General features: G+C 48.2%; 1 protein-coding gene across 4 annotated transcripts in view; it reads right to left on the reverse strand.

Annotated features, from left to right (window-relative positions):
• Positions 1 to 24,911, reverse strand: part of SAMD11 (sterile alpha motif domain containing 11) — a 113,185-nt gene that overhangs the window by 17,076 nt on the left and 71,198 nt on the right. For 3 of the 4 annotated variants that reach the window (XM_058161291.1, XM_058161292.1, XM_058161294.1), the window contains exons 5-10: positions 24,203 to 24,295; positions 16,462 to 16,632; positions 13,016 to 13,154; positions 5,367 to 5,482; positions 2,119 to 2,197; positions 319 to 1,022 (exon numbers count right to left, since the gene is read on the reverse strand). In XM_058161291.1, the coding sequence (XP_058017274.1) occupies positions 319 to 1,022; positions 2,119 to 2,197; positions 5,367 to 5,482; positions 13,016 to 13,154; positions 16,462 to 16,632; positions 24,203 to 24,295 (1,302 nt within the window). The remainder of the gene's footprint in view (positions 1 to 318; positions 1,023 to 2,118; positions 2,198 to 5,366; positions 5,483 to 13,015; positions 13,155 to 16,461; positions 16,633 to 24,202; positions 24,296 to 24,911) is intronic. The other variant, XM_058161293.1, reaches the window with a different exon arrangement.

The raw sequence follows: 24,911 nt of genomic DNA on the forward strand, positions 1-24,911 counted from the left end.
TGGCATCCAAAACGGGCCGCATGGAGACACCTGGGACGGGCAGGGTGAGCCAGTCCTTGCAACTACCGGTTCGGCGAACCAGATTAAAGTGAACATCTGGTTCGCCCGAACCGGTCCAAACTGTCTGAATCCAATTTAGGAATTCCTGGAATGATGGTGTATAGTTCCTCTCTCCAAGGCTCCAAAATTTGGCCCAATCTTTGACCCCACGACTGCTAGATTCCACTTGGGAATTCTGCGCCTTTTGACCTTCTCCTCCCCACCCCTCCCCGCAAAAAAAGGTGTGTTCTCCCCCACCTGTCTCTCCCCCTCACTCACCTGCATGGAAATACGGACTCATCGTATACGGGAAACCAAACGGCAGCGGCTGGGGTGGCGGGAGGGAAGCGGTGGGGAGTAGCTTGGCCTCCGATTTGCCGATGGTGGGACCCAGGAGATAGCTAGGCAACTCGGCATTGGTGGAGCTACAGGGTGGGTTCTGCCCAGCCGGCACCTCGCCCAGTTCTTTGGCGCTCTCGCCAATCTTTGCCACCTCTTTGCACTCTTTGACCTCGCCAGCAGCCCCACCGCTGTTCTCGGGCTTCAGAGCATCCGGTTTTTCGTCGTTCGCTTCGCCGTCGCTATCCGAGTCCTTCATTTCCTCGTTGTTGCTGTCCGGCGGGCGGCTATCCAACAAGTCTTTGGATTCGCTCTGGCCCAGCGCCTCGGAGCGAGAGTGCGCGGCCTTCCGGTTGCCCCTCCGCGTGCCCTGCTCCTTGGGAGGGGTGGTGGAGACGGCGGGGACCCCTTGGGGGTTGAGCGATAGCAGCGGGGCGTTGTTATGCCGGAGGACTAGCATGGCGTTCCTCCGGGAGAGCTCGTCCCGAAGCGGGTGCCCTTCCGGGATGTCGTGGAGACTCCGCAGAGCGGGGTGGTCTGGGGGCAGACCCGGGTGCAAAGTCATGGGGTCGGTCGCCAGGAGCCTCTGGCGATGAAGGTTCTCCAGTTCTTTCTGCCGGATAATTTCCGCTGACATCTCCAACCTACGCAGGTTAAAAAAAAAAAAATTGGGTTTGGGGAGAGACGCTCTGTCACTGAAATCCCACTTCTGCCACCGGGAGCCCTTACAACTATTCATTTAGTGACCGTTTGACGTTACAAACGGCGCTGAAATCGGCGACCGAGGACCATGATTCACACCATGGCAGCATTCTCGCGGTCACCGCGATTGAAATTCAGATGCTGGGCAACCGACTCGCATTTATGACAGTTGCTGTGTCCCGGGGTCACGCAGTCCCCTTTTGCAGCCTTCTGGCGAGCAAAATCAATGGGGAAACCAGATTCACTTAACGACCGCGCGACCAACTTAAAGAACTGCCCTGATTCACTTAACAACCGTGGCAAGGAAGGTCGTAAAATGGGTCTACTTAGATCTGGGCAAACCTGTCACATTGGAGACCGTCTTTTAATTAATCGAATCACAGAGTTGGAAGGGATCTTGGAGGTCTTCTAGTCCAACCCCCTGCTCAGGCAGGAACCCCTAAACCACTTCAGACAAATGGTTGTCAAACATCTTCTTAAAAACTTCCAGTGTTGGAGCATTCACAACTTCTAGTGGCAAGTTGTTCCACGGGTTAAAGAGTCAAACCCCGTTAAAGATTAATGACATCTGGAAGGATGAGAGATTTCCCCACTCCCTTCAAACATCAGGCAACTGATGTTTTATCAGTTATTATTTTAATATGTATATTAATTGTTTTAAATGAAGGCTGTACACCGCCCTGAGTCCTTCAGGAGAAGGGCGGTATAGAAGTTTGATAAATAAATAAATAAATAAATAAACTCTAGCGAGGTAATCCTCACCTTAATTCTTTCCCAATCTCTTCTACTTCATTTCCCCCCAATACTTTTGTCTGGGCTCAAAGTTAAGCAAGCTTTATTCGTACTCGAAAAAGAGACCACAAGGAAATCACAGACTGGGGGGAGGGGAGAATAAGCCTCTCCCCCCAAAACGAATGCCAACGGGAAATTATTCCATATAAAAGTAACTTTCATGAAGTGGTCAAGCTCGATTTTATTTTTAATTCTTTCTTTGGCCCCTCCCGGTCAGCGTGGGAGGCACAGAGAGCCCTGGCTCACCTGGCAAGGTTCTGTTTCCTGAGCATCTCTTGCTGGCGGGCAAAGATCTCGGCTTGGGCTGGCTGGAGGAAACTGTAACCTTGAAAAGGGAAGAGAAGCAGCGTGAACTCAAAATCCCAAAATCTTCAACCAAAAACTGTCTACCATTGACCTCACCCCATTCCTAAGAGGTCTGTAAGGGGCGTGCATAAGAGCATCAGCGTGCCTACTGTTCCTGTCCTATTGTTCCCTTTTGTTACATCAAATTAATATAGCTGTTGCATACTTTTGCTTATATATTATGTTTGTGTATACTGTTGTGACAAAATAAAAAATAAAAAAAACCCTCGGGCTGCAAGGGGGGGGGAGCAGAGGGCAAAACCTGGGGCTGTGCTTTGGTCAGCTCGAGGTTCATTTCCCTGCAGGCTCCAGCAAGGGATCGAACAACGAACGAATGTCCGGCCCGGAAATTGAGGCCGAGTGAATGGGTGGGTGCGCGCTAGTGAGAGAGAGAGAGAGAGAGAGAGACAGAGAGAGAGAGAGAGACAGAGAGACAGAGACAGAGAGAGAGAGAGAGACGGAGAGAGAGAAGGTGGCTGCAGAGGTAGGGAGGAGATGAATTAACCAGGGGGAATTTGCAACAGGAGGGAGGGAGGGAGAGAGGTAGACAAAAAAAAAAAAGAGGTAAATAGAAAGAAGGGAAAAGGAGGTGGACAAAAAGGAGGGAGGGAGGGAGGAAGGAAAGAGGAAGGAAGAACAGAGACGAGGAAGGGAGGGAAGGAGGGAAGACAGGAAGGAAGGACACTGAAAAAGGAAGGAAGGAAGGAAGGAAGGAAGGAAGGAAGGAAGGAAGGAAGGAAGAAGAGAGATAAGGGAGGAAGAGAGGAAAGGACACAAAGGGGAAGGGAGGAAGGGAGGAAGGAAGGAAGAAGAGAAACAAGGGAGGGAGGGTAGGAAGGAAGGACACAAAGAGGAAGGAAGGAAGGAAGGAAGGACTGAAAGAGAAAGGAAGAAGAGAGATGAGGGAGGGAGGGAGGAAAGACACTGAAAGGAAGGAAGAAGAGAAACAAGGGAGGGAAGGAGGGAGGAAAGGAGGGAAGGCCACTGAAAGAGGAAAAAAAGAAAGAAGGAAGGACTGAAAGAGGAAGGAAGAGATGAGGGAGGAAGGAGGGAGGAGGAAAGGAGGAAGGCCACTGAAAGAGGAAAAAAAGAAAGAAGGAAGGACTGAAAGAGGAAGGAAGAAGAGAGACGAGGGAGGGAGGGAGGAAGAAAGGAAGGAAGAAGAGAGATGAGGGAGGGAAGGAGGGAGGGAGGAAAGAAAGAAGGGAAGGACACTGAAAGAGGAAAAAGGAAGGAAGGACTGAAAGAGAAAGGAAGAAGAGAGATGAGGGAGGGAGGGAGGAAAGACACTGAAAGGAAGGAAGAAGAGAAACAAGGGAGGGAAGGAGGGAGGAAAGGAGGGAAGGCCACTGAAAGAGGAAAAAAAGAAAGAAGGAAGGACTGAAGGAGGAAGGAAGAAGAGAGATGAGGGAGGGAAGGAGGGAGGGAGGAAAGGAGGGAAGGCCACTGAAAGAGGAAAAAAAGAAAGAAGGAAGGACTGAAAGAGGAAGGAAGAAGAGAGACGAGGGAGGGAGGGAGGAAGAAAGGAAGGAAGAAGAGAGATGAGGGAGGGAAGGAGGGAGGGAGGTAAGAAGGGAAGGACACTGAAAGAGGAAAAAAGGAAGGAAGGACTGAAGGAGGAAGGAAGAAGAGAGATGAGGGAGGGAAGGAGGGAGGGAGGAAAGAAAGAAGGGAAGGACACTGAAAGAGGAAAAAAGGAAGGAAGGACTGAAGGAGGAAGGAAGAAGAGAGATGAGGGAGGGAAGGAGGGAGGGAGGAAAGAAGGGAAGGACACTGAAAGAGGAAAAAAGGAAAGAAGGAAGGACTGAAAGAGGAAGGAAGAAGAGAGACGAGGGAGGGAGGAAGGAAGGAAGAAGAGAGATGAGGGAGGGAGGAAAGGAGGGAAGAAAGGAAGGAAGAAGAGAGATGAGGGAGGGAGGAAGGAAGGAAGAAGAGAGATGAGGGAGGGAGGAAAGGAGGGAAGAAAGGAAGGAAGAAGAGAGATGAGGGAGGGAAGGAGGGAGGAAAGAAGGGAAGGACACTGAAAGAGGAAAAAAGGAAGGAAGGAAGGACTGAAAGAGGAAGGAAGAAGAGAGACGAGGGAGGGAGGAAGGAAGGAAGAAGAGAGATGAGGGAGGGAGGAAAGGAGGGAAGAAAGGAAGGAAGAAGAGAGATGAGGGAGGGAGGAAGGAAGGAAGAAGAGATGAGGAGGGAGGAAGGAGGGAAGAAAGGAAGGAAGAAGAGAGAGATGAGGAGGAGGAAGGAAGGAAGAAGAGAGATGAGGAGGAGGAAGGAGGAAGAAAGGAAGGAAGAAGAGAGATGAGGGAAGGAAGGAGGGAAGGAGGGAGGAAAGAAGGGAAGGACACTGAAAGAGGAAAAAAGGAAGGAAGGAAGGACTGAAAGAGGAAGGAAGAAGAGAGACGAGGGAGGGAGGAAGGAAGAAGAGAGATGAGGAGGGAGGAAGGAGGGAAGAAAGGAAGAAGGAAGGAAGAGAGATGAGGGAGGAGGAAGGAAGGAAGAAGAGATGAGGAGGGAGGAAGGAGGAAGAAAGGAAGGAAGAAGAGATGAGGAGGGAGGAAGGAAGGAAGAAGAGAGATGAGGAGGAAGGAGGAAGAAAGGAAGGAAGAAGAGATGAGGAGGAGGAAAGAAGGGAAGGACACTGAAAGAGGAAAAAAGGAAGGAAGGAAGGACTGAAAGAGGAAGGAAGAAGAGAGATTAGGGAGGAAGGAAGGAAGGAAAGAAAGGAAGGAAGAAGAGAGACAAGGGAGGGAAGGAAGGAGGGAAGGCCACTGAAAGAAGAAGGGAGGGAGGGAGGGAGGGAGGAAAGACACTGAAAAAGTAAGGAGGAAAGAGAGATCAGGGTGGGAGGAGGGAAGGCAGGAAGAAGACGGGGGAAGAGAGAAAGAAAAAAACCGAAGGGCATAGAATGAGAAGGAGCAAACTCATTAATTAATTAATTAATTAATACGGCTCCAGAGGGTGAAAAAAAATTAAAAAAAATAAATGAACCCCCCCTCCTCCCCCCAGTTTAAAGCCTCCGTTCTCCCTCCCTCCACCAAGCCCCTCCCCTCAAGGCCCTTTCACAGCACACACGTGTGTGTGTGTGTGTGTGTGTGTGTGTGTGTGTGTGTGTGTGTGTGTGTGTGTGTGTTTTCTCTCTCCCCTCTTACCTGGCGTCTGGCACAAAGCCGAGGGCACCCCCAGAAAAGGCGGTCTCAAGTGAGGCCCTAAAGCGATGTGGGGAGCATTCTGGGGGGACAGGAGAGGTGGGGGGTGGGACATCTCCCTATAGAGAGGGGGGAAAAAATGAAGGAGAAGGTGAAAAAGGAGGCAAAAAGAGAAAAAGGGAAGATACGGATCTTTTTCCCTTCCGTTGAACACCCCAAGAAAACAACATAATTTTCCCAGCTAGGAGCTCACAACCAGCTTTCCCACGGCTTCCCAAGCGCCCCCCCACATTCCTTTCCTTTCCTTCCTCTTTCAGTGTCCTTCCCTCCTTTGCTCCACCCTTCCCTCCCTTGTCTCTCTTCTTCCTTCCTTTCTTCCCTCCCTTCCTCATCTCTCTTCTTCCTTCCTCTTTCCTTCCTTCCTTCTTCTTTCAGTGTTCTTCCCTCCTTTGCTCCACCCTTCCCTCCCTTGTCTCTCTTCTTCCTTCCTTTCTTCCCTCCCTTCCTCATCTCTCTTCTTCCTTCCTCTTTCCTTCCTTCCTTCTTCTTTCAGTGTCCTTCCCTCCTTTGCTCCACCCTTCCCTCCCTTGTCTCTCTTCTTCCTTTCTTCCCTCCTTCCCTCCCTTCCTCATCTCTCTTCTTCCTTCCTCTTTCCTTCCTTCCTTCCTTCCTCTTTCAGTGTCCTTTCCTCCTTTCCTCCCTCCCTCGTCTCTCTTCTTCCTTCCTCTTTCCTTCCTTCCTTCCTTCCTCTTTCAGTGTCCTTTCCTCCTTTCCTCCCTCCCTCGTCTCTCTTCTTCCTTCCTCTTTCCTTCCTTCCTTCCTTCCTCTTTCAGTCCTTTCCTCCTTCCCTTCCTCCCCCATCTCTCTTCTTCCTTCCTTCCTTCCTTCCTTCCTTCCTTCCTTCCTCTTTCAGTGTCCTTTCCTCCTTTCCTCCCTCTCTTGTCTTTCTTCTTCCTTCCTTCCTTCCTTCCTTCCTTCCTTCCTTCCTTCCTTCCTTCCTTCCTTCCTTCCTTCCTTCCCGTTGGGTCTTTCAAAAAGACCCAAATTTACTTCCCGCGCTCCGTCATAAAAAGGAAAGAGAACGAACGCAATTTTATTCCATCACATTTGGATCAAGTAGGTTAAGAACCGAGGGGGGGGGAATTAACCAAGGATACCCCCAAAAGGGCCCGCAGCCCTGGGGGATCGGCTCTCCTGCACGTTTGGCACAGACTCAGTGGCTTGTTTGTTGCTAGTCAAGTTAGGGGTGTGTGTCTCTGCCGGGGATGATGGGACAAACTGGATTACGATACCGCACTTTCCATTTTTTTAAAAAAATCCTGATTCTACAAACTGGAGGATGCTAAATAGCAATAGCACTTAAGACTTATATACCGCTTCACGGTGCTTTTACAGCCTTCTCTAAGCGGTTTACGGAGTTAACCTATTTGCCCCCCAAAATCTGGGTCCTCGTTTTATCGACCTCAAAAGGATGGAAGGCTGGGTCAACCTTGAGCCAGTCGGTCAGGATCGAACTGCTGGCAGTGGGCAGAGTTAGCCTGCAATACTGCATTCTAAGCACAGGGAGGGAGGGAGGGAGGGAGGAAGGAAAATAGCAATAGCCCTTAGACTTATATACCGCTTCATAGTGCTGTACAGCCCTCTCTCAGCGGTTTACAGAGTCCGCCTCTTGGCCCCCGACAACCTGGGTCCTCAATGGATGCAAACAGCTAGCAGGGTGCTTCTAAAGAAGCTCACGGGAATGGCAAGCCAGCGCAAGACCACCCACACACACCCCAATTGTTTGTCCGCACGCAACACTTCTAAAAATTGCAAAAGGAATCGCACACCCACTGTTGAAAAACTGCCGGGAAATCTGCAAACGTGGATTAAACCATCCCACTTGCGAGGACGCCCCCCCCCCGCCCTGCCATCGCTCTGGACCCATCTGTCTTCCCTTCCAGCCCTCCCCTCCTGCCTGACTCTGCAGGGCCCGTTCTCCCCTCCCCTCCCCTTCTTCCCTGCCTCGTCTAAACTAATTGCGCAGCTCCCGGTGTGTCTGGAGGAGGCCAGCTACGGCTGGGCCAGGCGGGCTGGGGCTGGATCGATCGGGTGGCTGTTGAAATGTTAATGCTAATCGCATAACTGTTCCGCCAGAGCCTCGCACTTGGCTGGCAGCGCCAATTAATCTCAGGTAACGCAGCGCATGACCTTCGGGGGCGCTTAAGCGTCGGGCGCCGCAAGCCGAGCGATGCTGATGTAATTACAGCATGAAGGGTGTAATCACCGGACCTAATCCCTCTCGCCTTGCAATTAGACCGGGGGCGACCGGGGTCTGCCAAGACCCTCTATGGACAGACAGCTGAGCCGATGAATAACGGACAATTAAAGCTAGGGGGAGGGGGACAGGCGGGAGAGGGGGGGGGAGGAGCTGGTCCCGATCGTAATTAGCTGTAATAATCACAGGGAGACAAGAGAGAGAGATGGGTGGGGGGTGGGGGCAGCCTTTCCACCTGCTGGGTAAGGACCAATTTGGGAAATCAAGTGGCGTTTAACCGCTCTGCCCATTAAGCAGACCTGGTGGCCCTTGGCTGAACTCCTGCGCCGGGAGAGGAAGGGTGGTGGTGGATGGAAGGGGCTGCCCGGATATTTGCAGAGGGACATCAAAGGGGAAGAAGGCTTGGTTGGTTAGCCCACCCACCCCTGCCCCTGTCTTTCTCCGGCCTCCATCCCTAATTTCCACCCCTCACTGCGGCGTCTTCCCAGCGGATGTCTTCTGGGATGATGACCCGTGTTAACTCAGGTTAAAACTCGTTTTCGGCATCTTGACCGGCTCGAGGTTGATTCGGACTTCCGTCCTTCTGAGGTCGGTAAAAGGAGGAGCCGGATTGGGGGGGGTTTTTTGGAGGTGGGGGGAGGCAAGAGGTAGGCATTTGTAAACTGCTTAGAGAGGGGCTGGAAAGCACTGTGAAGTGGTATACAAGTCTAAGGGCTATTGCGATGGATGGATGGATGGATGGATGGATGGATGGATGGATGGATGGATGGGCAGCCGGAAAAAGAGACAGACAGACAGGCAGATAGAGGCAGACAGATAGAGACAGATGTAGGTAGGTAGGTGGATAGATAAATAGATAGATAAGAAAGACAGAGGCAGACAGATAGATAGATAGATAGATAGATAGATAGATAGATAGATAGATAGATGGATGGATGGATGGATGGATGGATGGATGGATGGATGGATGGATGGATGGATGGATGGATGGGCAGCCGGAAAGAGAGACAGACAGACAGGCAGATAGAGGCAGACAGATAGAGACAGATGTAGGTAGGTAGGTAGGTAGGTGGATAGATAAATAGATAGATAGATATATAGATAAGAAAGACAGAGGCTGACAGATAGATAGATAGATAGATAGATAGATAGATAGATAGATAGATAGATAGATAAGAAAGACAGGCAGTAGAGATAGATAAATGATAGATAGATAGATAGATAGGTAGGTAGGTAGGTAGATAGATAGATAGATAGATAGATAGATAGATAGATAGATGGAATTCAGCCATAGATAGATAGATAGATAGATAGATAGATAGATAGATAGATAGATAGATAGATAGATAGATAGATAGATAGATAGATAGATAGATAGATAGATATAGATAGACAGACAGACAGACAGACAGGTAGATAGATAGATAAGAAAGACAGATGTAGGTAGGTAGGTAGGACAGCTGGGCTCAATTGACTTTGGGCTCAATTATGGTCATTAAATCTAGGAGTACCTGCATTTACTACCGCTACTAGCACAGAGGGCCTTCTCAAATACATTAAATTAAATTAGATTAATAGAGTTGGAAGGGACCTTGTAGGTCATCTAGTCCAACCCCCTGCCCAAAGCAAGAGACCCTTCACCCATTTCTGACAAACGGCAGTCCAATCCCTTCTTGAAAGCCTCCAGAGATGAAGCTCCCACAACTTCCGAAGACAACTTCTCTTCCAGTGGTTGATGGTTCTCCCTGTCAGAAAATTCCTCCTTATTTCCAGGTTGAATCTCTCCTGGTTCAGTTTCTATCCATTATTCCTTGTCTGGCCTTCGGGTGCTTTGGAGAATAGTTTGACCCCCTTCCTCTCTGTGGCAGCTCCTCAAATATTGGAACATATATGTCTCCCTTGGTCCTTCTCCTCACTAGACTAGCCATGCCTGGTTCCTGCCAACCCTTCAACGTATGTTTTAGCCTCCAGTCCCCTCATCATCCTGGTTGGATCCAGGACCAAAACCCAAAATCTGCCATGAAAATGACAGAAACGGAGATTCTTGAGGGTTGGAAACTTTTTTTTTTTTTTAAGTTTCTGGAATATGGGTCATTTCTCTCACCCCTCCCAGAAGACGTTAAAGGAAAACGGGTTAATTCGGACTTGGCAAAGAGCTCTTGTGAATCCGGTGTCACCCAGGACAATCTGCTTACAGGCGGCTGAGCTGGTAGGAGCTGCTGATGTTACTTGGCAAGGATTAAGCGGGGGGGGGGCAAGATTTATGGTCACACTGCAGGTATTAATCTGATCGTCTCTGCAGGAGGGGAGGGTGTCACTCACCCCATAACTCTACGGCCACCAACTCTATAGCAAAACAGATGGATTTCTCCTTTTTTTCCCTTGTCTCTCTCTCTCTCTCTCTCTCTCTCTCGCCCTTCTCTCCCCTTAAAAATACCCTCAAACTCCTATGCTTTTTGGCCAGGAGGGCTTCTGTGCTCTTCGGGGCCACGAGTTCTAACCTTCCCTTTTACAGCCAGACGCCCTGGGAGCGAATGTGAGATCAGTCTTTATATATATATATATATATATATATTTGTTTTCTGAGGTTTTCACGGGTGTTTGTATGTAGGTCTTTGGTTGTTCGGGTTTTCTCCCGTGTAAAATTGGAAGTGTCTTGGCGACGTTTCGACGAAGTCTCATTCGTCATCTTCAGGCTTCAGCTTCGTGCTTCTGGGAGAAGCCTGAAGATGACGAATGAGACTTCGTCGAAATGTCGCCAAGACACTTCCAATTTTACACAGGAGAAAACCCCAACAACCAAAGACCTTCATATATATATATATATATATGTATCTCTATATATATATGTATCTCTATATATAGAGAGAGAGAGGGAGGGAGGGAGGGAGGGAGGGAGAGAGAGAGAGAGAGAGAGAGAGAGAGAGAGAGAGAGAGAGAGAGAGAGACCCGAATACGCCAAGACCTACATATACATACATACATACATACATATATATGTAGGTCTTAGCGTATCGGGTCTTTTCCCATGTAAGGTTGAGAGTATCTTGGCGACATTTCGACAAGGTCTCACTTGTCATCTTCAGGCTGGTGCTTTCGGCTTCGTGCTTGTGCGAGCAAAGCATGGTCGGAGCTGCCGTCTCTCTATAAATACTGGTGGGGAGGTGGGGAGCGCTGGCTTTGTTGCTGTAAGCGGGCTGGTTGGCTGTGTTGTTACATCTTAATTAGTTGATGGAGCCGATTAGTCAGCTGTTTCGTAGCATCCTGTGTGGGTGTGGTCCTGGTTATGTGTCCATTAGTCTTTTGTGTTGTAACGACCTGGGTAACGTCGCCAAGAAACTCTCAACCTTACAGAGGAAAAGACCCGAATACGCCAAGACCTACATACCTATACCCATGAAAACCTACGAAAACATCTATCTATCTATCTATCTATCTATCTATCTATCTATCTATCTATCTATCTATCTATCTATCTATCTATCTATCTATCTATCATCGCGACCTCATGGACAACGTTCCTCCAGGTCTTCCTGTCTTCTACCATCCTCTGGAGTCCATTTAAGCTCACGCCGACTGCTTCAGTGGCTGACTCTTTCCGTCTCTCTCATATATACACACACACACACATATATATGTCTCTGGGTGTTATGTGAATTTCATTGTATGGGTATACTGTGTATATATGTACAATGACGATAAACGTAAAACCTATATAAAAATAAATCAACTTTTAAAAAGGGAAAAGGGATCAATACAGATTCTATAATGGGCCCTCGCTTGGCTTTGCGTGTTTGCACACGAGTAAATACTTCCCACACACACACACACACACACACAAGTGTCGTCCGCCCCTCCCCACCTGCAATGATATTTGAGGATCTAAACTCCCGCCGTGGCTAAATTTGATATGTCCTTTAAGAGGAGACAAATGGTTTGCTAAGCTTCAGAAGTATTGGCTTTTCTTTAACAATACGCATTAATGGCCTTCACATAATCGATGTTTCTAAGTCATTAGCAGGCACACCCGGTGCGCTGCTGCATCTTAACCCCGTCGTTGTCGCCCCCACCGAACAACACAGCCCCCGCCCCCCACAAAAAAAGCAGGCTTTCCAAGAGCAGACCTTGGACATGGGTCATGGGTTCATGGGTCAACTACAACCCCCATAAGCTTATTTTGGGGGAAACAGGGTATATTTCAGATAAGTGGCTGTCTAGTTTCCAGTGATGAAGCACCCACAACTTCTAGTGACAAGCTGTTCCACCGGTTAATTGTTCTCGCCGTTAGGAAGTTTCTCCTTAAATTTTAGGTTGCTTTTCATCTTTTTTTGTTGCTCTTCTCTGCACTCTTTCCAAAGATCGAGATATGTACCGTGTTTCCCCGATAATAAGACTGGGTCTTATATTAATTTTTGCTGCAAAAGACGCATTAGGGCTTATTTTCTGGTTAGGCCTTATTTGGGGGGAAATACGGTACTAAATGCATCCAATCTGGCCGACAACCTTAACTGGGGCTTATTTTGGGGGTAGAGCTTATATTACGAGCATCCTGAAAAATCATGCTAGGTGTTATTTTCTGGTTGGGTCTTATTCTTGGGGGAAACAGTAAATGTCAAGTCAAACTTTAGGAGTTGACAGTAGACGTCAACTCCCAGAATTTCCCATCCTCCACCGCTGAACCCGGGCCATTCCTGCCTGCTTCCTCGGAGCCGATTTCGAACCCCTTTTCTCAGCTAGGGATCCCCCCCATTCATATCCCATCATCCGGAAGGCTGCAAACCGGGAACGGATCTCTCTCCCCACCCCCCTCCCCACCGCCTGTTTTCGTCTCCTTTCTCGGCTGCCTCCAGCAACCGGCTGAATTTTTCAACAGCTAATTATTCTTCCTGCCACAATAGCCTCCCTGTGCTGATCGAATCCCTGCGGAGTCCGACAGGAAGCTGAAATGGAATTTTAGCACCACGCCAAGCGGCTTCCAGGCCCCCCCTCCCGACACCCCCCCCTCCAATGTGCATTACCGCCTACCTCCGGGAGAAAGGAGACGCCATAAATCTCCCGGCCTGCCGTTGGCTTTTGTTCTCGCCGAAGACCTTGGCATGGCTTCCCAGTTTTGCAAAAGAGCGATGGAGACAGTCCTCGACTTACAACCATCACGGCAACCAGAAAACTTATCGTTCAGCAGTGTGGTTGTTAAGGGAGGAGACCTTTGACCGCACCTGATTTTAACCGGGTTTTTTTTAAAATACATTAGTTAAAGCGAGACAGCAGGTCATTGCGATTCTAAGTGCCAGGACAGACTGCAAATCACTTTTTCTCAGCGCGTCGCGACTCCGAATGGTCGCTAAACAAGTCGTAAGCCTGTACGAAGGTAAGAATGGGCATGGCATCGAGATACCTCTCACTGAAGTGTGAATCCCGGTGCTGTGGAAGCCCCTGTTTTCTGCGCTGGCTGGCCGAGTTGCTGGCCGAGGGAAGGTGAGGGTCTAGGCTGCTGGGGTTTCGCGAGGCGACCTCTTGACGCGCTCGGAGGATATCTGTGCCGAGAGGAATAAATCCGCTATCAGTCATCGCAAACCCTCGTGGAATCAAATTAAACCAAGATTAGACATGCCGGCAAATTCAGCTCGTTCTTTCACGGTGTGTCGAGAGTACCCTTGAGCGCGTGCAAAGCTCCGTTGACGGATTCAAGGCTCCCCGTGTGGCCAAATCTCACACGGGAGGCCAAATTTGGGCCTTTGAAAGGGACGAGAAGAGTTTCGGCTGGACTGGTTGGGATGTGAGCTAGCCGAACGAATCTATAGAAGGTTTTTGGTTCTTTTATTTTGCATGCAAGCTTAATAAAATATAAAAGGAGGGAGGGTGGTGGGGGAACCCTTGTAGCTGCTTATAAGCCTATTTACAAGGAGGGAAATGCGGAATTAGGGTGGGGGGGGCGAGTTGAGGAGGAGGAAGAAGCAGACGCTGCAATTAAAGCCACAAATAAATAAATAAAGCAAACAAACAAACAAAAAAACCCTAAATAATTAAAGATGAGTTGGTGCCACCGGTGGTGCCTGCATAGCATCAAGAGCTTCGCCTGGCAGAAATACCATTTATAATTGAGCCTCGCTCCCCCCCCCAGCAGGCACCTTCTGAGCACCAGGGGCGAATTAAAACATCTCTCAGCCGATAAGAGCAAAAAAATTTGCACAGCTCAGAAGTGGCCATCCTGTATTTACAATCAGGGGGTGAAATGCTCCCGGTTCGGCCGATCCGGATTCTGCCGATCCGGTAACGATGGCGGCAGGTGGTTCGGAGAACCGGTAGCAAAAATCCCTGCCCCCGCCCCACCACCCCCCATGCCCACCCAATCGCCATGTCACCGGCTTGCCGCTTCTTTCCATCTCACTCGCTTTTCCCGCCCGAATGGTAGGAACAGGTTGTAGAAAATGCTTTTCAAAGGTTAAAAAAAAGGGTCTGATGATCACAGCTGAGCCGCGCGATCGACAGAGGCTGTTTTTTTTTACTTTTAAAAGCATTTTTTTTACAACCTATCAGACCCCAAAATCATTATCACCTTTTTTTAACAATCCCATAATCCTTTGCAGGGTGGCAAACTGAACGGAGCTGTTTACTGGCCGGATGCCCTTCCTGTCGCCAATGCGGAGTTTTAGTTCAGCCTGTATCAGTGTTGGCGAACCTTTTCAATAGTTGCTGAAAACCGGAAGAGCAGCCGCCCGGCGAGCATGTGCGCACCGGGAAGATAGTCTTCCAGTTTCCGACATGCTCATGTGCACCAACCAGCATGCGCACGCCAAAGACCAGAAACCAGATCATCCGGTTTCTTCCGGTTTCCAGCACTCCCACGCGCATGAAGACCAGCTGCCCAGCGCGCCAGAACAGCAACGGGAGACGGCTCGCATGCCTAGAGAAATGGCTCTGCGTGTCACTTCTGCCACGCGTGCTATAAGGTCGCCATCACAGGCCTATATATTTTCATCATGCCCAGAGAGAGAAATATCCGCCTCTACCTAGAATCGAACTCACAGCCTCCTGATTGTGAGGTGAGAGCTCCACCTTTAGGCTACCGCACCGCTCCTAATCAGACCCCCAAAATGCCCAGTGTTAAAGCTTTAAACAGAGGGTATTTTCCCCCCAAAATGTGGCCACTTTCACAGAATAGAATAACAGAATTGGAAGGGACCTTGGAGGTCTTCTAGTCCAACCCCCTGGCTCAAACGAGAAACCTATACCATTTCAGACAAATACGGCTGTCCAATCTCTTCTTAAAAACCTCCAGTGGTGGACCAACCCACAGCCTCTGATGCTGTTCATGCTGATTAATTAAATACCGTATTTTTCGGTGTATAAGACGCACCTTTCCCCCCCCCAGAAAAGGGGGTGAAAATTTGGATGTGCCTTATACACCGAATGTAGCCCCGCCCACTCACTGGCCCCCACCCTTTGGCCTCTGCCTCCCAGCAATTTACCTCCTTGCAGCAACCAGCAAGAAGAAACAGCCCGTTTCAGCTTCAGCACAGCCTGATTAGCAGAAGTTGACTGTTGGATCGGCCTCCCGACTCTCAGCTGTTTTGCGGGGGTGCCTCTGCTGCTTGCTGCAAGGAGGTAAATTGCTGGGAGCAGATTTTTTTTTTCCTTGTGCTAATCAAGCTGTGCTGAAAACGAAACTGAAAGTAACGCAGGCTATTTGCTGCAATGAGGCGAAATTGCTGGGAGGCAGAGGCAGATTTCTTTTTTTTTTTTTTCGCACCAAAAAAGGTAGGTGCATCTTATAGTCCGGAGCGTCTTATACTCCGAAAAATATGGTATTTCTTAGCTTCTGTTGATACCACTTGATCAGTTTCCATTCATTATTCCTTGTCTGGCCTTCGGAAAATAGCTTGACCCCCTCTTCTCTGTGGCAGCCCCCCAAATACTGAAACCATGGTATCATGTCCCCCCTAGTCCTTCTTATCATTAAACTAGATACACCCAATTCCTGCAATCATCCTTTGTATTGAAGGAAGTTAGCAGCCACCCGTCTCCTAGGAAAATGAGATATTTTCGGAAATATTAAAAGGGCAGAATATTTCCCCGAAAAGGGAGGCAGAAACTCAGCCCTCCCCCCACCTTTGTCGATGAGCCATTAAGGGCTGGGCCAGTCTATTCTACATAACAAAGATCTACCTCCTTCAGGCAGAGCCATAGTAGGAACTGCCCAAAGCCCTTTCGTGACATCATCACCCAGCAGGGCTTAACCAAGTCTGGGACAGAGACAACCTACAAAGTTACCCCTTGCATGACCCCATGGGAGTCTGACAACCAATCAGAATACAAGCTCGAATTCAAAAGTCCAGGAGAGAGTATAAAACTCGGGCACTCTCAAGTATCTCTCCCAGTGGTGATATTCGATTTTTTTTTTACTACCGGTTCTGTGGGCGTGGCTTGGTGGGCATGGCAGGGGAAGGATACTGCAAAATCCCCATTCCCTCCCCACTCCAGGGGAAGGATACTGTAAAATCTCCATTCCCACCCCACTCTGGGGCCAGCCAGAGGTTGTATTTGCCGGTTCTCTGAACTACTCAAAATTTCTGCTGCCGGTTCGTCAGAACCTGCTGGATTTCACCTCTAGTCTCTCCCCCTTTTTTTCTCTTCATCCAGATTCTTCAAGGCATGCGATCCTGTCCACCGTTCAAACCATCTTTCCAAGCAGCCACCATGTTTCCAGGGTCTTTCTCCCCACTTGGGACTGAACCCAGAAGAACATTTCTTCCAACAGTTTTAGCCTCTAGCCCCCCCCCCAAACCATCTTCGTTGCTCTTCTCTGCATGGACTTCAACTCCCAGAATTCCCCATCCTCACCACTGTGACTCGGGACGGAGATCCCGCCGGCCAATTGGTAGAGGCGCTGCTGTTGTTGTTGCTGCTCCTCGAAAGTGCTGTGTTCATTGAGTGCGGACATCAGCCGCCGGTAATCTTCCTCCGGAGTCATCTGCGTCACCGGGCCCTCCAACAGGGGCGTGTGGGAGTTTTCTGGGGTGGGGGGAAGGCAAAAAAAAAAAAAAAAGGGAGGGTGAGTATTGAGAAAGAAGTGGTTCTTACCACTGTAACACAATTTTGCATCGCGGCGCTCCCTTCGCTGAGTTAAGTTACTAGTCCTCATGATTCCGATGTACTAAGTTGTTCCCGACTCTAGGGGGCGGTGTCCATCTCCGTTTCAAAGCCGAAGAGCCAGCGCTGTCCAAAGACGCCTCCGTGGTCATGTGGCCGGCATGACTCAACCCCAAAGGCCCACGGAACGCTGTTCCCTTCCCACCAAAAGTGGTCCCTATTTTTTCTCCTTGCATTTTTTAATCTGCTTTTGAACTGCTAGGTTGGCAGAAGCTGGGACAAGTCACGGGAGCTCACCCCGTTACATGGCAGCACGGGGGATTCGAACCGCTGAACTGCCGACCTTTCTGATTTGACAAGCTCCGCGTCTTAGCCACTGAGCCACTGCTGTCCCTCTGGAGCCACCGCTTAGAGCGGGCTGTAAAAGCACTATGAAGCGGTATATAAGTGTTATCGCTATTGCTTTAAAACTCACTTTTCTTGCAGCGTGCAAAAAAAAAACCCCAACAACCCAGAAATTCCCATTTTTCCAGGCAGGAAACCCCCCCTGGCTTTCCGGCGTGGAGACCCATTTATTGGGGGAAGGGTTCGGGTTAACGAACCGGAGAAAAGACTCCGCTCTTGCAACCCACTCCTCACCCCAGGGAAGGAAGCAACCTCGTCTAGACTTTTGAACTCACCGCCCCCCCCCCTCCCCTTCTCCAACCTTTCCGCTGTCAATACCACCCCCTGCCGCTGACGGACAAGCCCACCCACGCTCAGCGGCCGAACGACCCCGAACGCCCCAGGAGGCAGAACGCCCCATTGCACCAACTGTCTGTCAACCCCTTCCCTCCGATCCAGCTGTGTGTGTGCGTGCAAGTGTGCAAGGGAAGAAGAAAAGCCCCTTCAGTTTCAAGAGCACCTTCATTTCCCCCCCCTGCAATCCGGTAATAAGCTAGAGGTTGCAGGAAATAGGACCGAGAATGAGTGTGTGGCGTTTTTAATTACTGTCAAAACACATCGCGGCCGGGAAAGGTTTCAGGTGCAAAACAGAGGAGGAGGGGGGGAAGGAGAGAAACTGCCCCCCTATCCTTCCCATCAAGGCAGACAACCTTGGCGATTTCCCTTCCATTCTCACTTTCTTTCTTTTTTTAAAAAGTTTTTATTTCTTCTTTTCTTATATACACGTTGTAAACGCACATTCTCTGATCCATAAATTAATCATACGTATTTTTTTTGTTCTGAAGAAACACAAAGATAAAACATTTTACTTGCATTCGGGGTTGCTCTTCTACCCTTTCTTTCCCTTCATTTCACAACAAACCTTCTTCTCTTTCCCCTCCCTCCTTCCCTCCTCGCCTCTCCTTTCTTCCTCCTCCTCTCCTTCCTCTCCCCCACTCCTCCCCTCTTTTCCTCCTTTCTCACCTTTTTTTTTTAAAGTTTTTTTCTTTCTTCTTTTCTTATACACGTGTTGTAAAGGTGTATTCTCTTATCCATAATCATCCATTCTCACTTTGAGAATGGATGGAGGATGGAGAATGGATGGAGGATGGAGAATGGATGGAGGATGGAGAATGGAGGGGGAAGAGCCTAAAGCCAGACACCTCCCCCCCCCCATTTTGTAAATTCTCAGCTGCTGTCAGGACATGCTGAAAAAAACTGACCAAGCAGCAAACTGCAATCTTTATTATTATTATTATTTGCAGGGGTGGGGGTGTTTTCTACACTTCTGCTCAGTTTCATGTCTTCAGCTCCTAACAACCCAAAGATGAAGCAGAAGAGGAGAGGAGAGGAAAATTCGTAGGAAACTTGCTGGACTGGCTTAATTTTTAAATTTTAAATGGATTTATTGGGGTTTTAAATTTTAGTGATTTTATAGGGTGTAATTGTATTTTAGCTTGGCCAATTGAATAAGTTTTTTAGGGGTAGTTTTAATTATTGTATGGGTTTGTTTTGTATTTTAACTGGCTGTTCACCGCCCTGAGTCCTTCGGGAGAAGGGCGGTCTATAAATTAAAATATTATTATTATTATTATTATTATTATTATTATTATTATTATTATTATTATTATTATTATTATTATTATTATCTCTGCACATGGGCAGAAAACACCGTCTTGACATCACTGCCCGGCTCTTGCCGAGAGGTTTAACGCTTGAAACAGCCAAAGCAAAACAAAAAACAGATGGTTTTAAAGACTCAGAAACTAACGTTCTGGTAATCTGTCTGCCAAATGCTGGAAATGCAATCAGACCCTGGGTACTTACTATCTATGTGGTGGATGTGTCTGAAAGCAAGAAAATATTGGGAGAAAATACATAGCTGGCTGGAAAAGATAATGAAACTATTGTGACTCGTCCTCCCTCCTCTCCTCAACCAGGCCTGTTATCAGACTCCGAGTCTGATAATGAAGATGAACGGCCTGTCATGACTCCAGCCCCGGCCCCCATGCCCGGAGAGGATTCAAGGAGTGAAAGGAAAAGGCCGATAAACCTCACTCATACAGCGTGTGTTCCTTTGGCTCAGCCTTCAGAGCAGGAAGACAGCCAGGTGGTAGAATTACCTGGGCCTACTCCCTCTGACCCCTCCCTTTCCCAGACGCTGACAGCAGATCCAGCTGAAAACAATTCAAAGTGGGAGGACCCTCGCTTCCGGAGATCTGAGAGGCGACGCCAGCAGAAGGAAGGGTGGGGCAGGCCTGGATAAATGCTGAGTCATGGAGCCACACCCCACAGCCTATATAAAGGACCTGCTTTTGGCATTCCAACCTTGAGTCAAGCAAAGTCTTATCTAGTTTGCTGATATCGGACTCTATCGCTGAAGTCACAACTTGGACTCCTGCCTGCCCTGATAAACCTCGAAGGAACTTGGCAAGCTGCAAAGGCTTCGTTGCCAAGTTTGTTACGGACTTCCTTGACTCGTTCGTCGGAGTGGGAGTGGGAGTGGGACACAACAGAAACAGAATATAGATCTGAAACCAGAAATATATTTGTTGGGCGTAATACCAGCGGGTTTTGATAAAGGGACCGCACGTATTTAGTTTTACACATTTGCTGAATACTGGAAAAATGAGAACACCCCCGGCAGATGAGGAAGTCATTTGAAAAATTTTAGATTGTGCTGAAATGGACAGACTAAATTTAAAAAATAAAAGATAAAGACGACACAGGGTATTATTTGATATGGAATCGATTTTCTGAGTGGTTAAAGACAAGAGGCAGAAATTAGAGGAAGAAGGACTATGAACGTTTGTATTATAACTGCAATCATTATAATTAACAAAAAATGTAAATAAGTCAATATAAAAATAAAATTATTTAAAATTATTTGGTTATATTTTTACTACTATTCTCAGTACGTGTTGTTATATTATTATTATTACTACTGTTATTAGTTTATGTGTTAATATTTATTACTATTTTCTATCTGGCCTTTTTCTCTTTCTCTCTCTTGTAAATGGTATATACCCTGATAATACACTGTATTCAAAAATGTTTATGAATACAATTATTTAAAAAAATAATAAAAAAGATTCACAGAAACTTGGTTAAGGTGGGTCAGTCCAAGTGGAACATTGGCGGGTCCAGACCAAGATGGATTCTGAACGCAGATCACGACCGGAAAAACAGCCAAATCGATTCAAAACTGGATCGTGTCCAATCCTTCTGGCGATTTTAAACTACGCGCCTGGTTTTTAGAGACACCTCTCCCCATCCCCTCGGCTCCCAATCGAATCAGGCCGGATTGGGGGATTCAAATTGATCCGAATGCGCAAAACAAATGGGATTGATTTCCCAGAATTGATTCAAGAGCGGAATCCGGCTGACTTCTCCTACTTCCAGCAAAAATGTTCAATTTTATCACAACAACAACAAAAAAAAGACATTGAGTGTAATAAGGATGCTGCTGCAGATGCAAGGGATTTATACACACACACACACACACACACACACACACACATATATGTAGGTCTTTGGTTATTCGGGTTTTCTCCCGCGTAAAATTGGAAGTGTCTTGGCGACGTTTCGACGAAGTCTCATTCGTCATCTTCAGGCTTCAGCTTCGTGCTTCTGGGAGCAATGTGTGATCGCAGCTGCACATTGCTCCCAGAAGCACGAAGCACGAAGCTAAAGCCTGAAGATGACGAATGAGACTTCGTCGAAACGTCGCCAAGACACTTCCAATTTTACGCGAGAAAAAATCCGAATAACCAAAGACCTACATACAAACACCCACGAAAACCTCAGAATATATATATATATATATATATATATATATATTTTTTGTTTACATTTATACCCCGCCCTTCTCCGAAGACTCAGGGCGGCTTACAATGTATAGGGCAATAGTCTCATTCTATTTGTATATATTTACAAAGTCAACTTATTGCCCCCCCAACAATCTGGGTCCTCATTTTACCTACCTTATAAAGGATGGAAGGCTGAGTCAACCTTGTATATTTATATATATATAAATGCATGCCACTATTTATGGAAGGTTCTGTTGAGCCGTAGTTAATGAAGGCGATGGGATGTGGAGCTTCACCGTTCAGGGGCAGTGTATCACGGTATTATCAGATGCAAACAGGAAATGGTTAGGGCTCCAGAAACACAACCCGGTTCACGGTGACCCTTAAAAATTTCATCCCATTCGCTAATCTCACTTCTCTGTTTCCTTCCATGGAAGTAACCATGATCAGAAAACAGATATTTCTTCAATGGGTGGGCGGAGCCTTTGTGGATTGTTCTGTGACATCACAGCAGCTCAACCAATGGCTGAATAAGAGAAGATGAACTGGGGAGTCAGAAGTCAAATGGCTGCATTCAGACAACGTATCAATCTTGGCTAATCTTGGTTAATTTGTGGCTAAGAGTTTACAGACTGGGTAAATCCAGAAAATGGGTTATTTCAGGAACTAGGTTCAGCAGACTAGGTGAAAAGGGCTCAGAACTCCAAGCCAGGCCACAAAAGGGTCCCTAGGGAGCCATTTTAAAGCAAGGAAGAAACCCCCCGCCCCCAAATCTTTCTTCGTTTAAACTGCAAAGCCAGGCAAGGACAGCGCGCGAGTTATCCAGGTTTGTGCGCGTCTCCTTTGTTTTTTATCCCTGTATTAATTTATAGTCGTGTGTGTTTTATTTGCGAAACCTCCCTGCCCCGAGAGTCGGGAGGCGTAAACATTTAATCAACCAATCGATAAAAATAAAATAATTAAGCTGGCGGGAACTGAGGCGGGAGGGGGGGGACACACAGGCAAGGTGATTGATCACAAGGCCAATTGGGAAGTTGAGGAAGGGGAGGGAGGGGGCGCGGCTGGAACGACTTCGGTTCGGGGAGGGGAGGGACGCCTGGCATTGATCCCAAAGCGATAGATGGCTGGGCTTCACGAAAGCCTGATTAAAGCTCAGCGTCTCCGGCGAGATAGATTAAACCGCTATCACCTTGATTAATTTTTCAGAGGATGCAGCGGGAGCCTGGAGAGAGAGGGGGGAGAGAGAGACAGAGAGAGAGAGAGAGTGTACGGAAAGGAGGAAGAGGAAGGGACGAAAAAGGAGAATTAGGAAAGAAAATATCCAAGAATTGCCAACCAGAGGAGATCAAAATCGTAGAAACGGCCTTTTGAAAGAGCTCAAGTCCTCCTTGGATAAAATCAATTAGCATGCAATCAAGGAGGGAGCCCCCCCCCCAATTGGCGTTATTGACAGCTGTCTATTTAAAAGGGGGGAAGAGGGAAAGGTAGCTTGAAAAGGGAGGGGTTTCAGGCCCCTCTCCCCTTACTCATTTGGTTTTCACTCGGTATGGTTTTCCCAGTCTGGCTGTGAAAGTTGGACCGTAAGGAAGGCTGAGCGCCAAAGAATGGAGGCCTTTGAACGATGGTGCTGGAGAAGACTCCTGCAAGACCCTTGGACTGCAAGGCCATCCAACTGGTCAGTCCTAGAGGAGATCAACCCTGACTGCTCTTTAGAAGGCCAGATCCTGAAGAGGAAACTCAAATTAGCCACCTAATGAGAAGGAAGGACTCATCACTGGAGAAGAGCCGGATGCTGGGAATGATGGAGGGCAAACGAAGAAGGGGACGGCAGAGAACGAGGTAGCTGGATGGAGTCACCGAAGCAGTCGGCGTGAGCTTTAATGGACTCCAGAGGATGGTGGAGGATAGGAAGGCCTGGAGGAACGTGGTCCATTGGGTCGCAATGGGTCAAACACAACTTCGCAACTAACAACAACACTCATTTGGGGAAGCCTTTTTAGAAACAGGGGTTCTACAAACTCTTTTGGGGGGATATTCAAAGGGCCGGGGGAAACGGGGGGGGGGCGCAAATTGCAAATTGTAGGTTGCATTTAAACAATAAACAAAAAACAAAAAAACAAAGCCAAAAATGCTGGTTTAGATCATCCTGGAATTTTATTGATTTTATCAATGCCACAAAACTAGGGTTTTCCCCCCTCCAATCTAGGGAGACAAGCGCAGCTTCTTCCATCCTTCGGTGTTTCCCAGTCTCTCTAGCGATTCTAGTAACGGAATTGCAGCTGGACTCACTGACGAGAGAGAGCGTGTTCTCCCTGCGCAAGGTTCAAATTTCCCTCCCGGGATTTGCTCACCACCCCTCCATAAAATGGAAGCTGGAGGCAGTAACTGGAAAGTTTAGCTCACGCCACGAACAAGCCTGTGCCCTCTGTACCATCCACATTGCAAGTCATCATAACCCTCTGGCTTGATTCTCCAACCGGTTTTTATGACAGTTGCAAAGCAAACCCCGCGGTCGTTAACTCACACACACCCGTGGTCGTTAAACGAATCTAGCATACTCAATGGGTGTTTGGGCTTTTTTTGCTGTAAATGCAAGGCGGCTGCCAAATCATGTGACTGAAGGAGGGCAATGATTTACGACCGTCGGAAAAGGAAAGGAAAGGAAACTCTTTGCAGACCCACCAAGCTAACTCGAAAGGCTGTCCCCAGCTTTGGATGGTCATTAAGTAAGGACTGCCTGTAACTTTGCTGATTGGGGCGGAGGGCTGAAGAGGCAGGAAGGGGAGGAGAAAACAAGTCTTTAAGGAGGAAAGGAGCGGGTGAGCTATTTGGAAAATACTCCCCAAGATTGTTAACTGATAATAAATTTGGATAAAGGGGGGGAAATAGGCCAAACAGATGCCCGGCATCTCGACTGCTCTGGGTCGACCTGATTAAAGTTCCAAATAATTTTGAAAATAAATCTTCTGAAAGACAGGAGCCTGGAAATGAATCCTTCCTTCCTTCCTCCCTCCCTCCCTCTCTCTCTCCTTCCTTCCTTCCTTCTTTCCTCTCTCTCTCTCTCCTTCCTTCCTTTCTCTCTGTCTCTCCTTCCTTTCTTCCTTCTTTCCTCTCTCTCTCCTTCCTTCCTTCCTCTCTCTCCTTCCTTCCTTCCTACCTTCCTTCCTTCTTTCTTCTCTCTCTCCTCCCTCCCTTCCTAAAAAAGCAGACACAACTTCATCACCCTGGCAGAAATCGTAAGGAAAGTTTCGTTTTCTCACCTTTCGGGGATTCGCTTCGAGATTTTTTGCTCTCCAAAAGACAGTCTCCGTTGCTACCGGGCAGGCAGATTTTCCGTTTGCCTAAAACTTCATCTAGAATGGAACAGAAAGAGGAAGAGGAGAGAGAGGAAAAGGGAAGAGGAAGGGAAGGGAAGGGAAGGGAAGGGAAGGGAAGGGAAGGAAGGAAGGAAGGAAGGAAGGAAGGAAGGAAGGAAGGAAGGAAGGAAGGAAGGAAGGAAGGAAAGGAGGAGAGGGGGAGGGGAGGAAGGTAAAAGAAAGGAGGGAGGGAGGGAGGGAGGGAAAAGAGGAGAAAGGGAGAGGAGGGAGGAGAGGAAGAGAAGACAAGAGAAGTTGCTCAGCTGCAAATGCACAATTATGCACACTGTCATCCCCCACCGTTTCCCCCCACTGCCACAATCTGTGAGCCTTTTCGGGCTTACACACACACACACACACACACACACACACACACACACACACACACACACACAAAAGTACAGACTCCAACCCAGTGGAGGAAAAAAAAACCAAGGGAGGCTCATTGCTGTGAGCATCCGCCTCCAGTTTCTCTAAAAACCCCCCCTGCCTCCCCCCCCCCACGTACCAGCCATCCTTCGGTGCGCTGATCGATGCCGAGGGCTCCCAGCCATAAATTTGCAAAATCTACTTTTATTTCCTTACTTAACTGCATCATTTGATGGGCTCCCTT

Source organism: Ahaetulla prasina, chromosome 18, assembly GCF_028640845.1.
Source record: "Ahaetulla prasina isolate Xishuangbanna chromosome 18, ASM2864084v1, whole genome shotgun sequence".
NCBI lineage: Eukaryota > Metazoa > Chordata > Lepidosauria > Squamata > Colubridae > Ahaetulla > Ahaetulla prasina.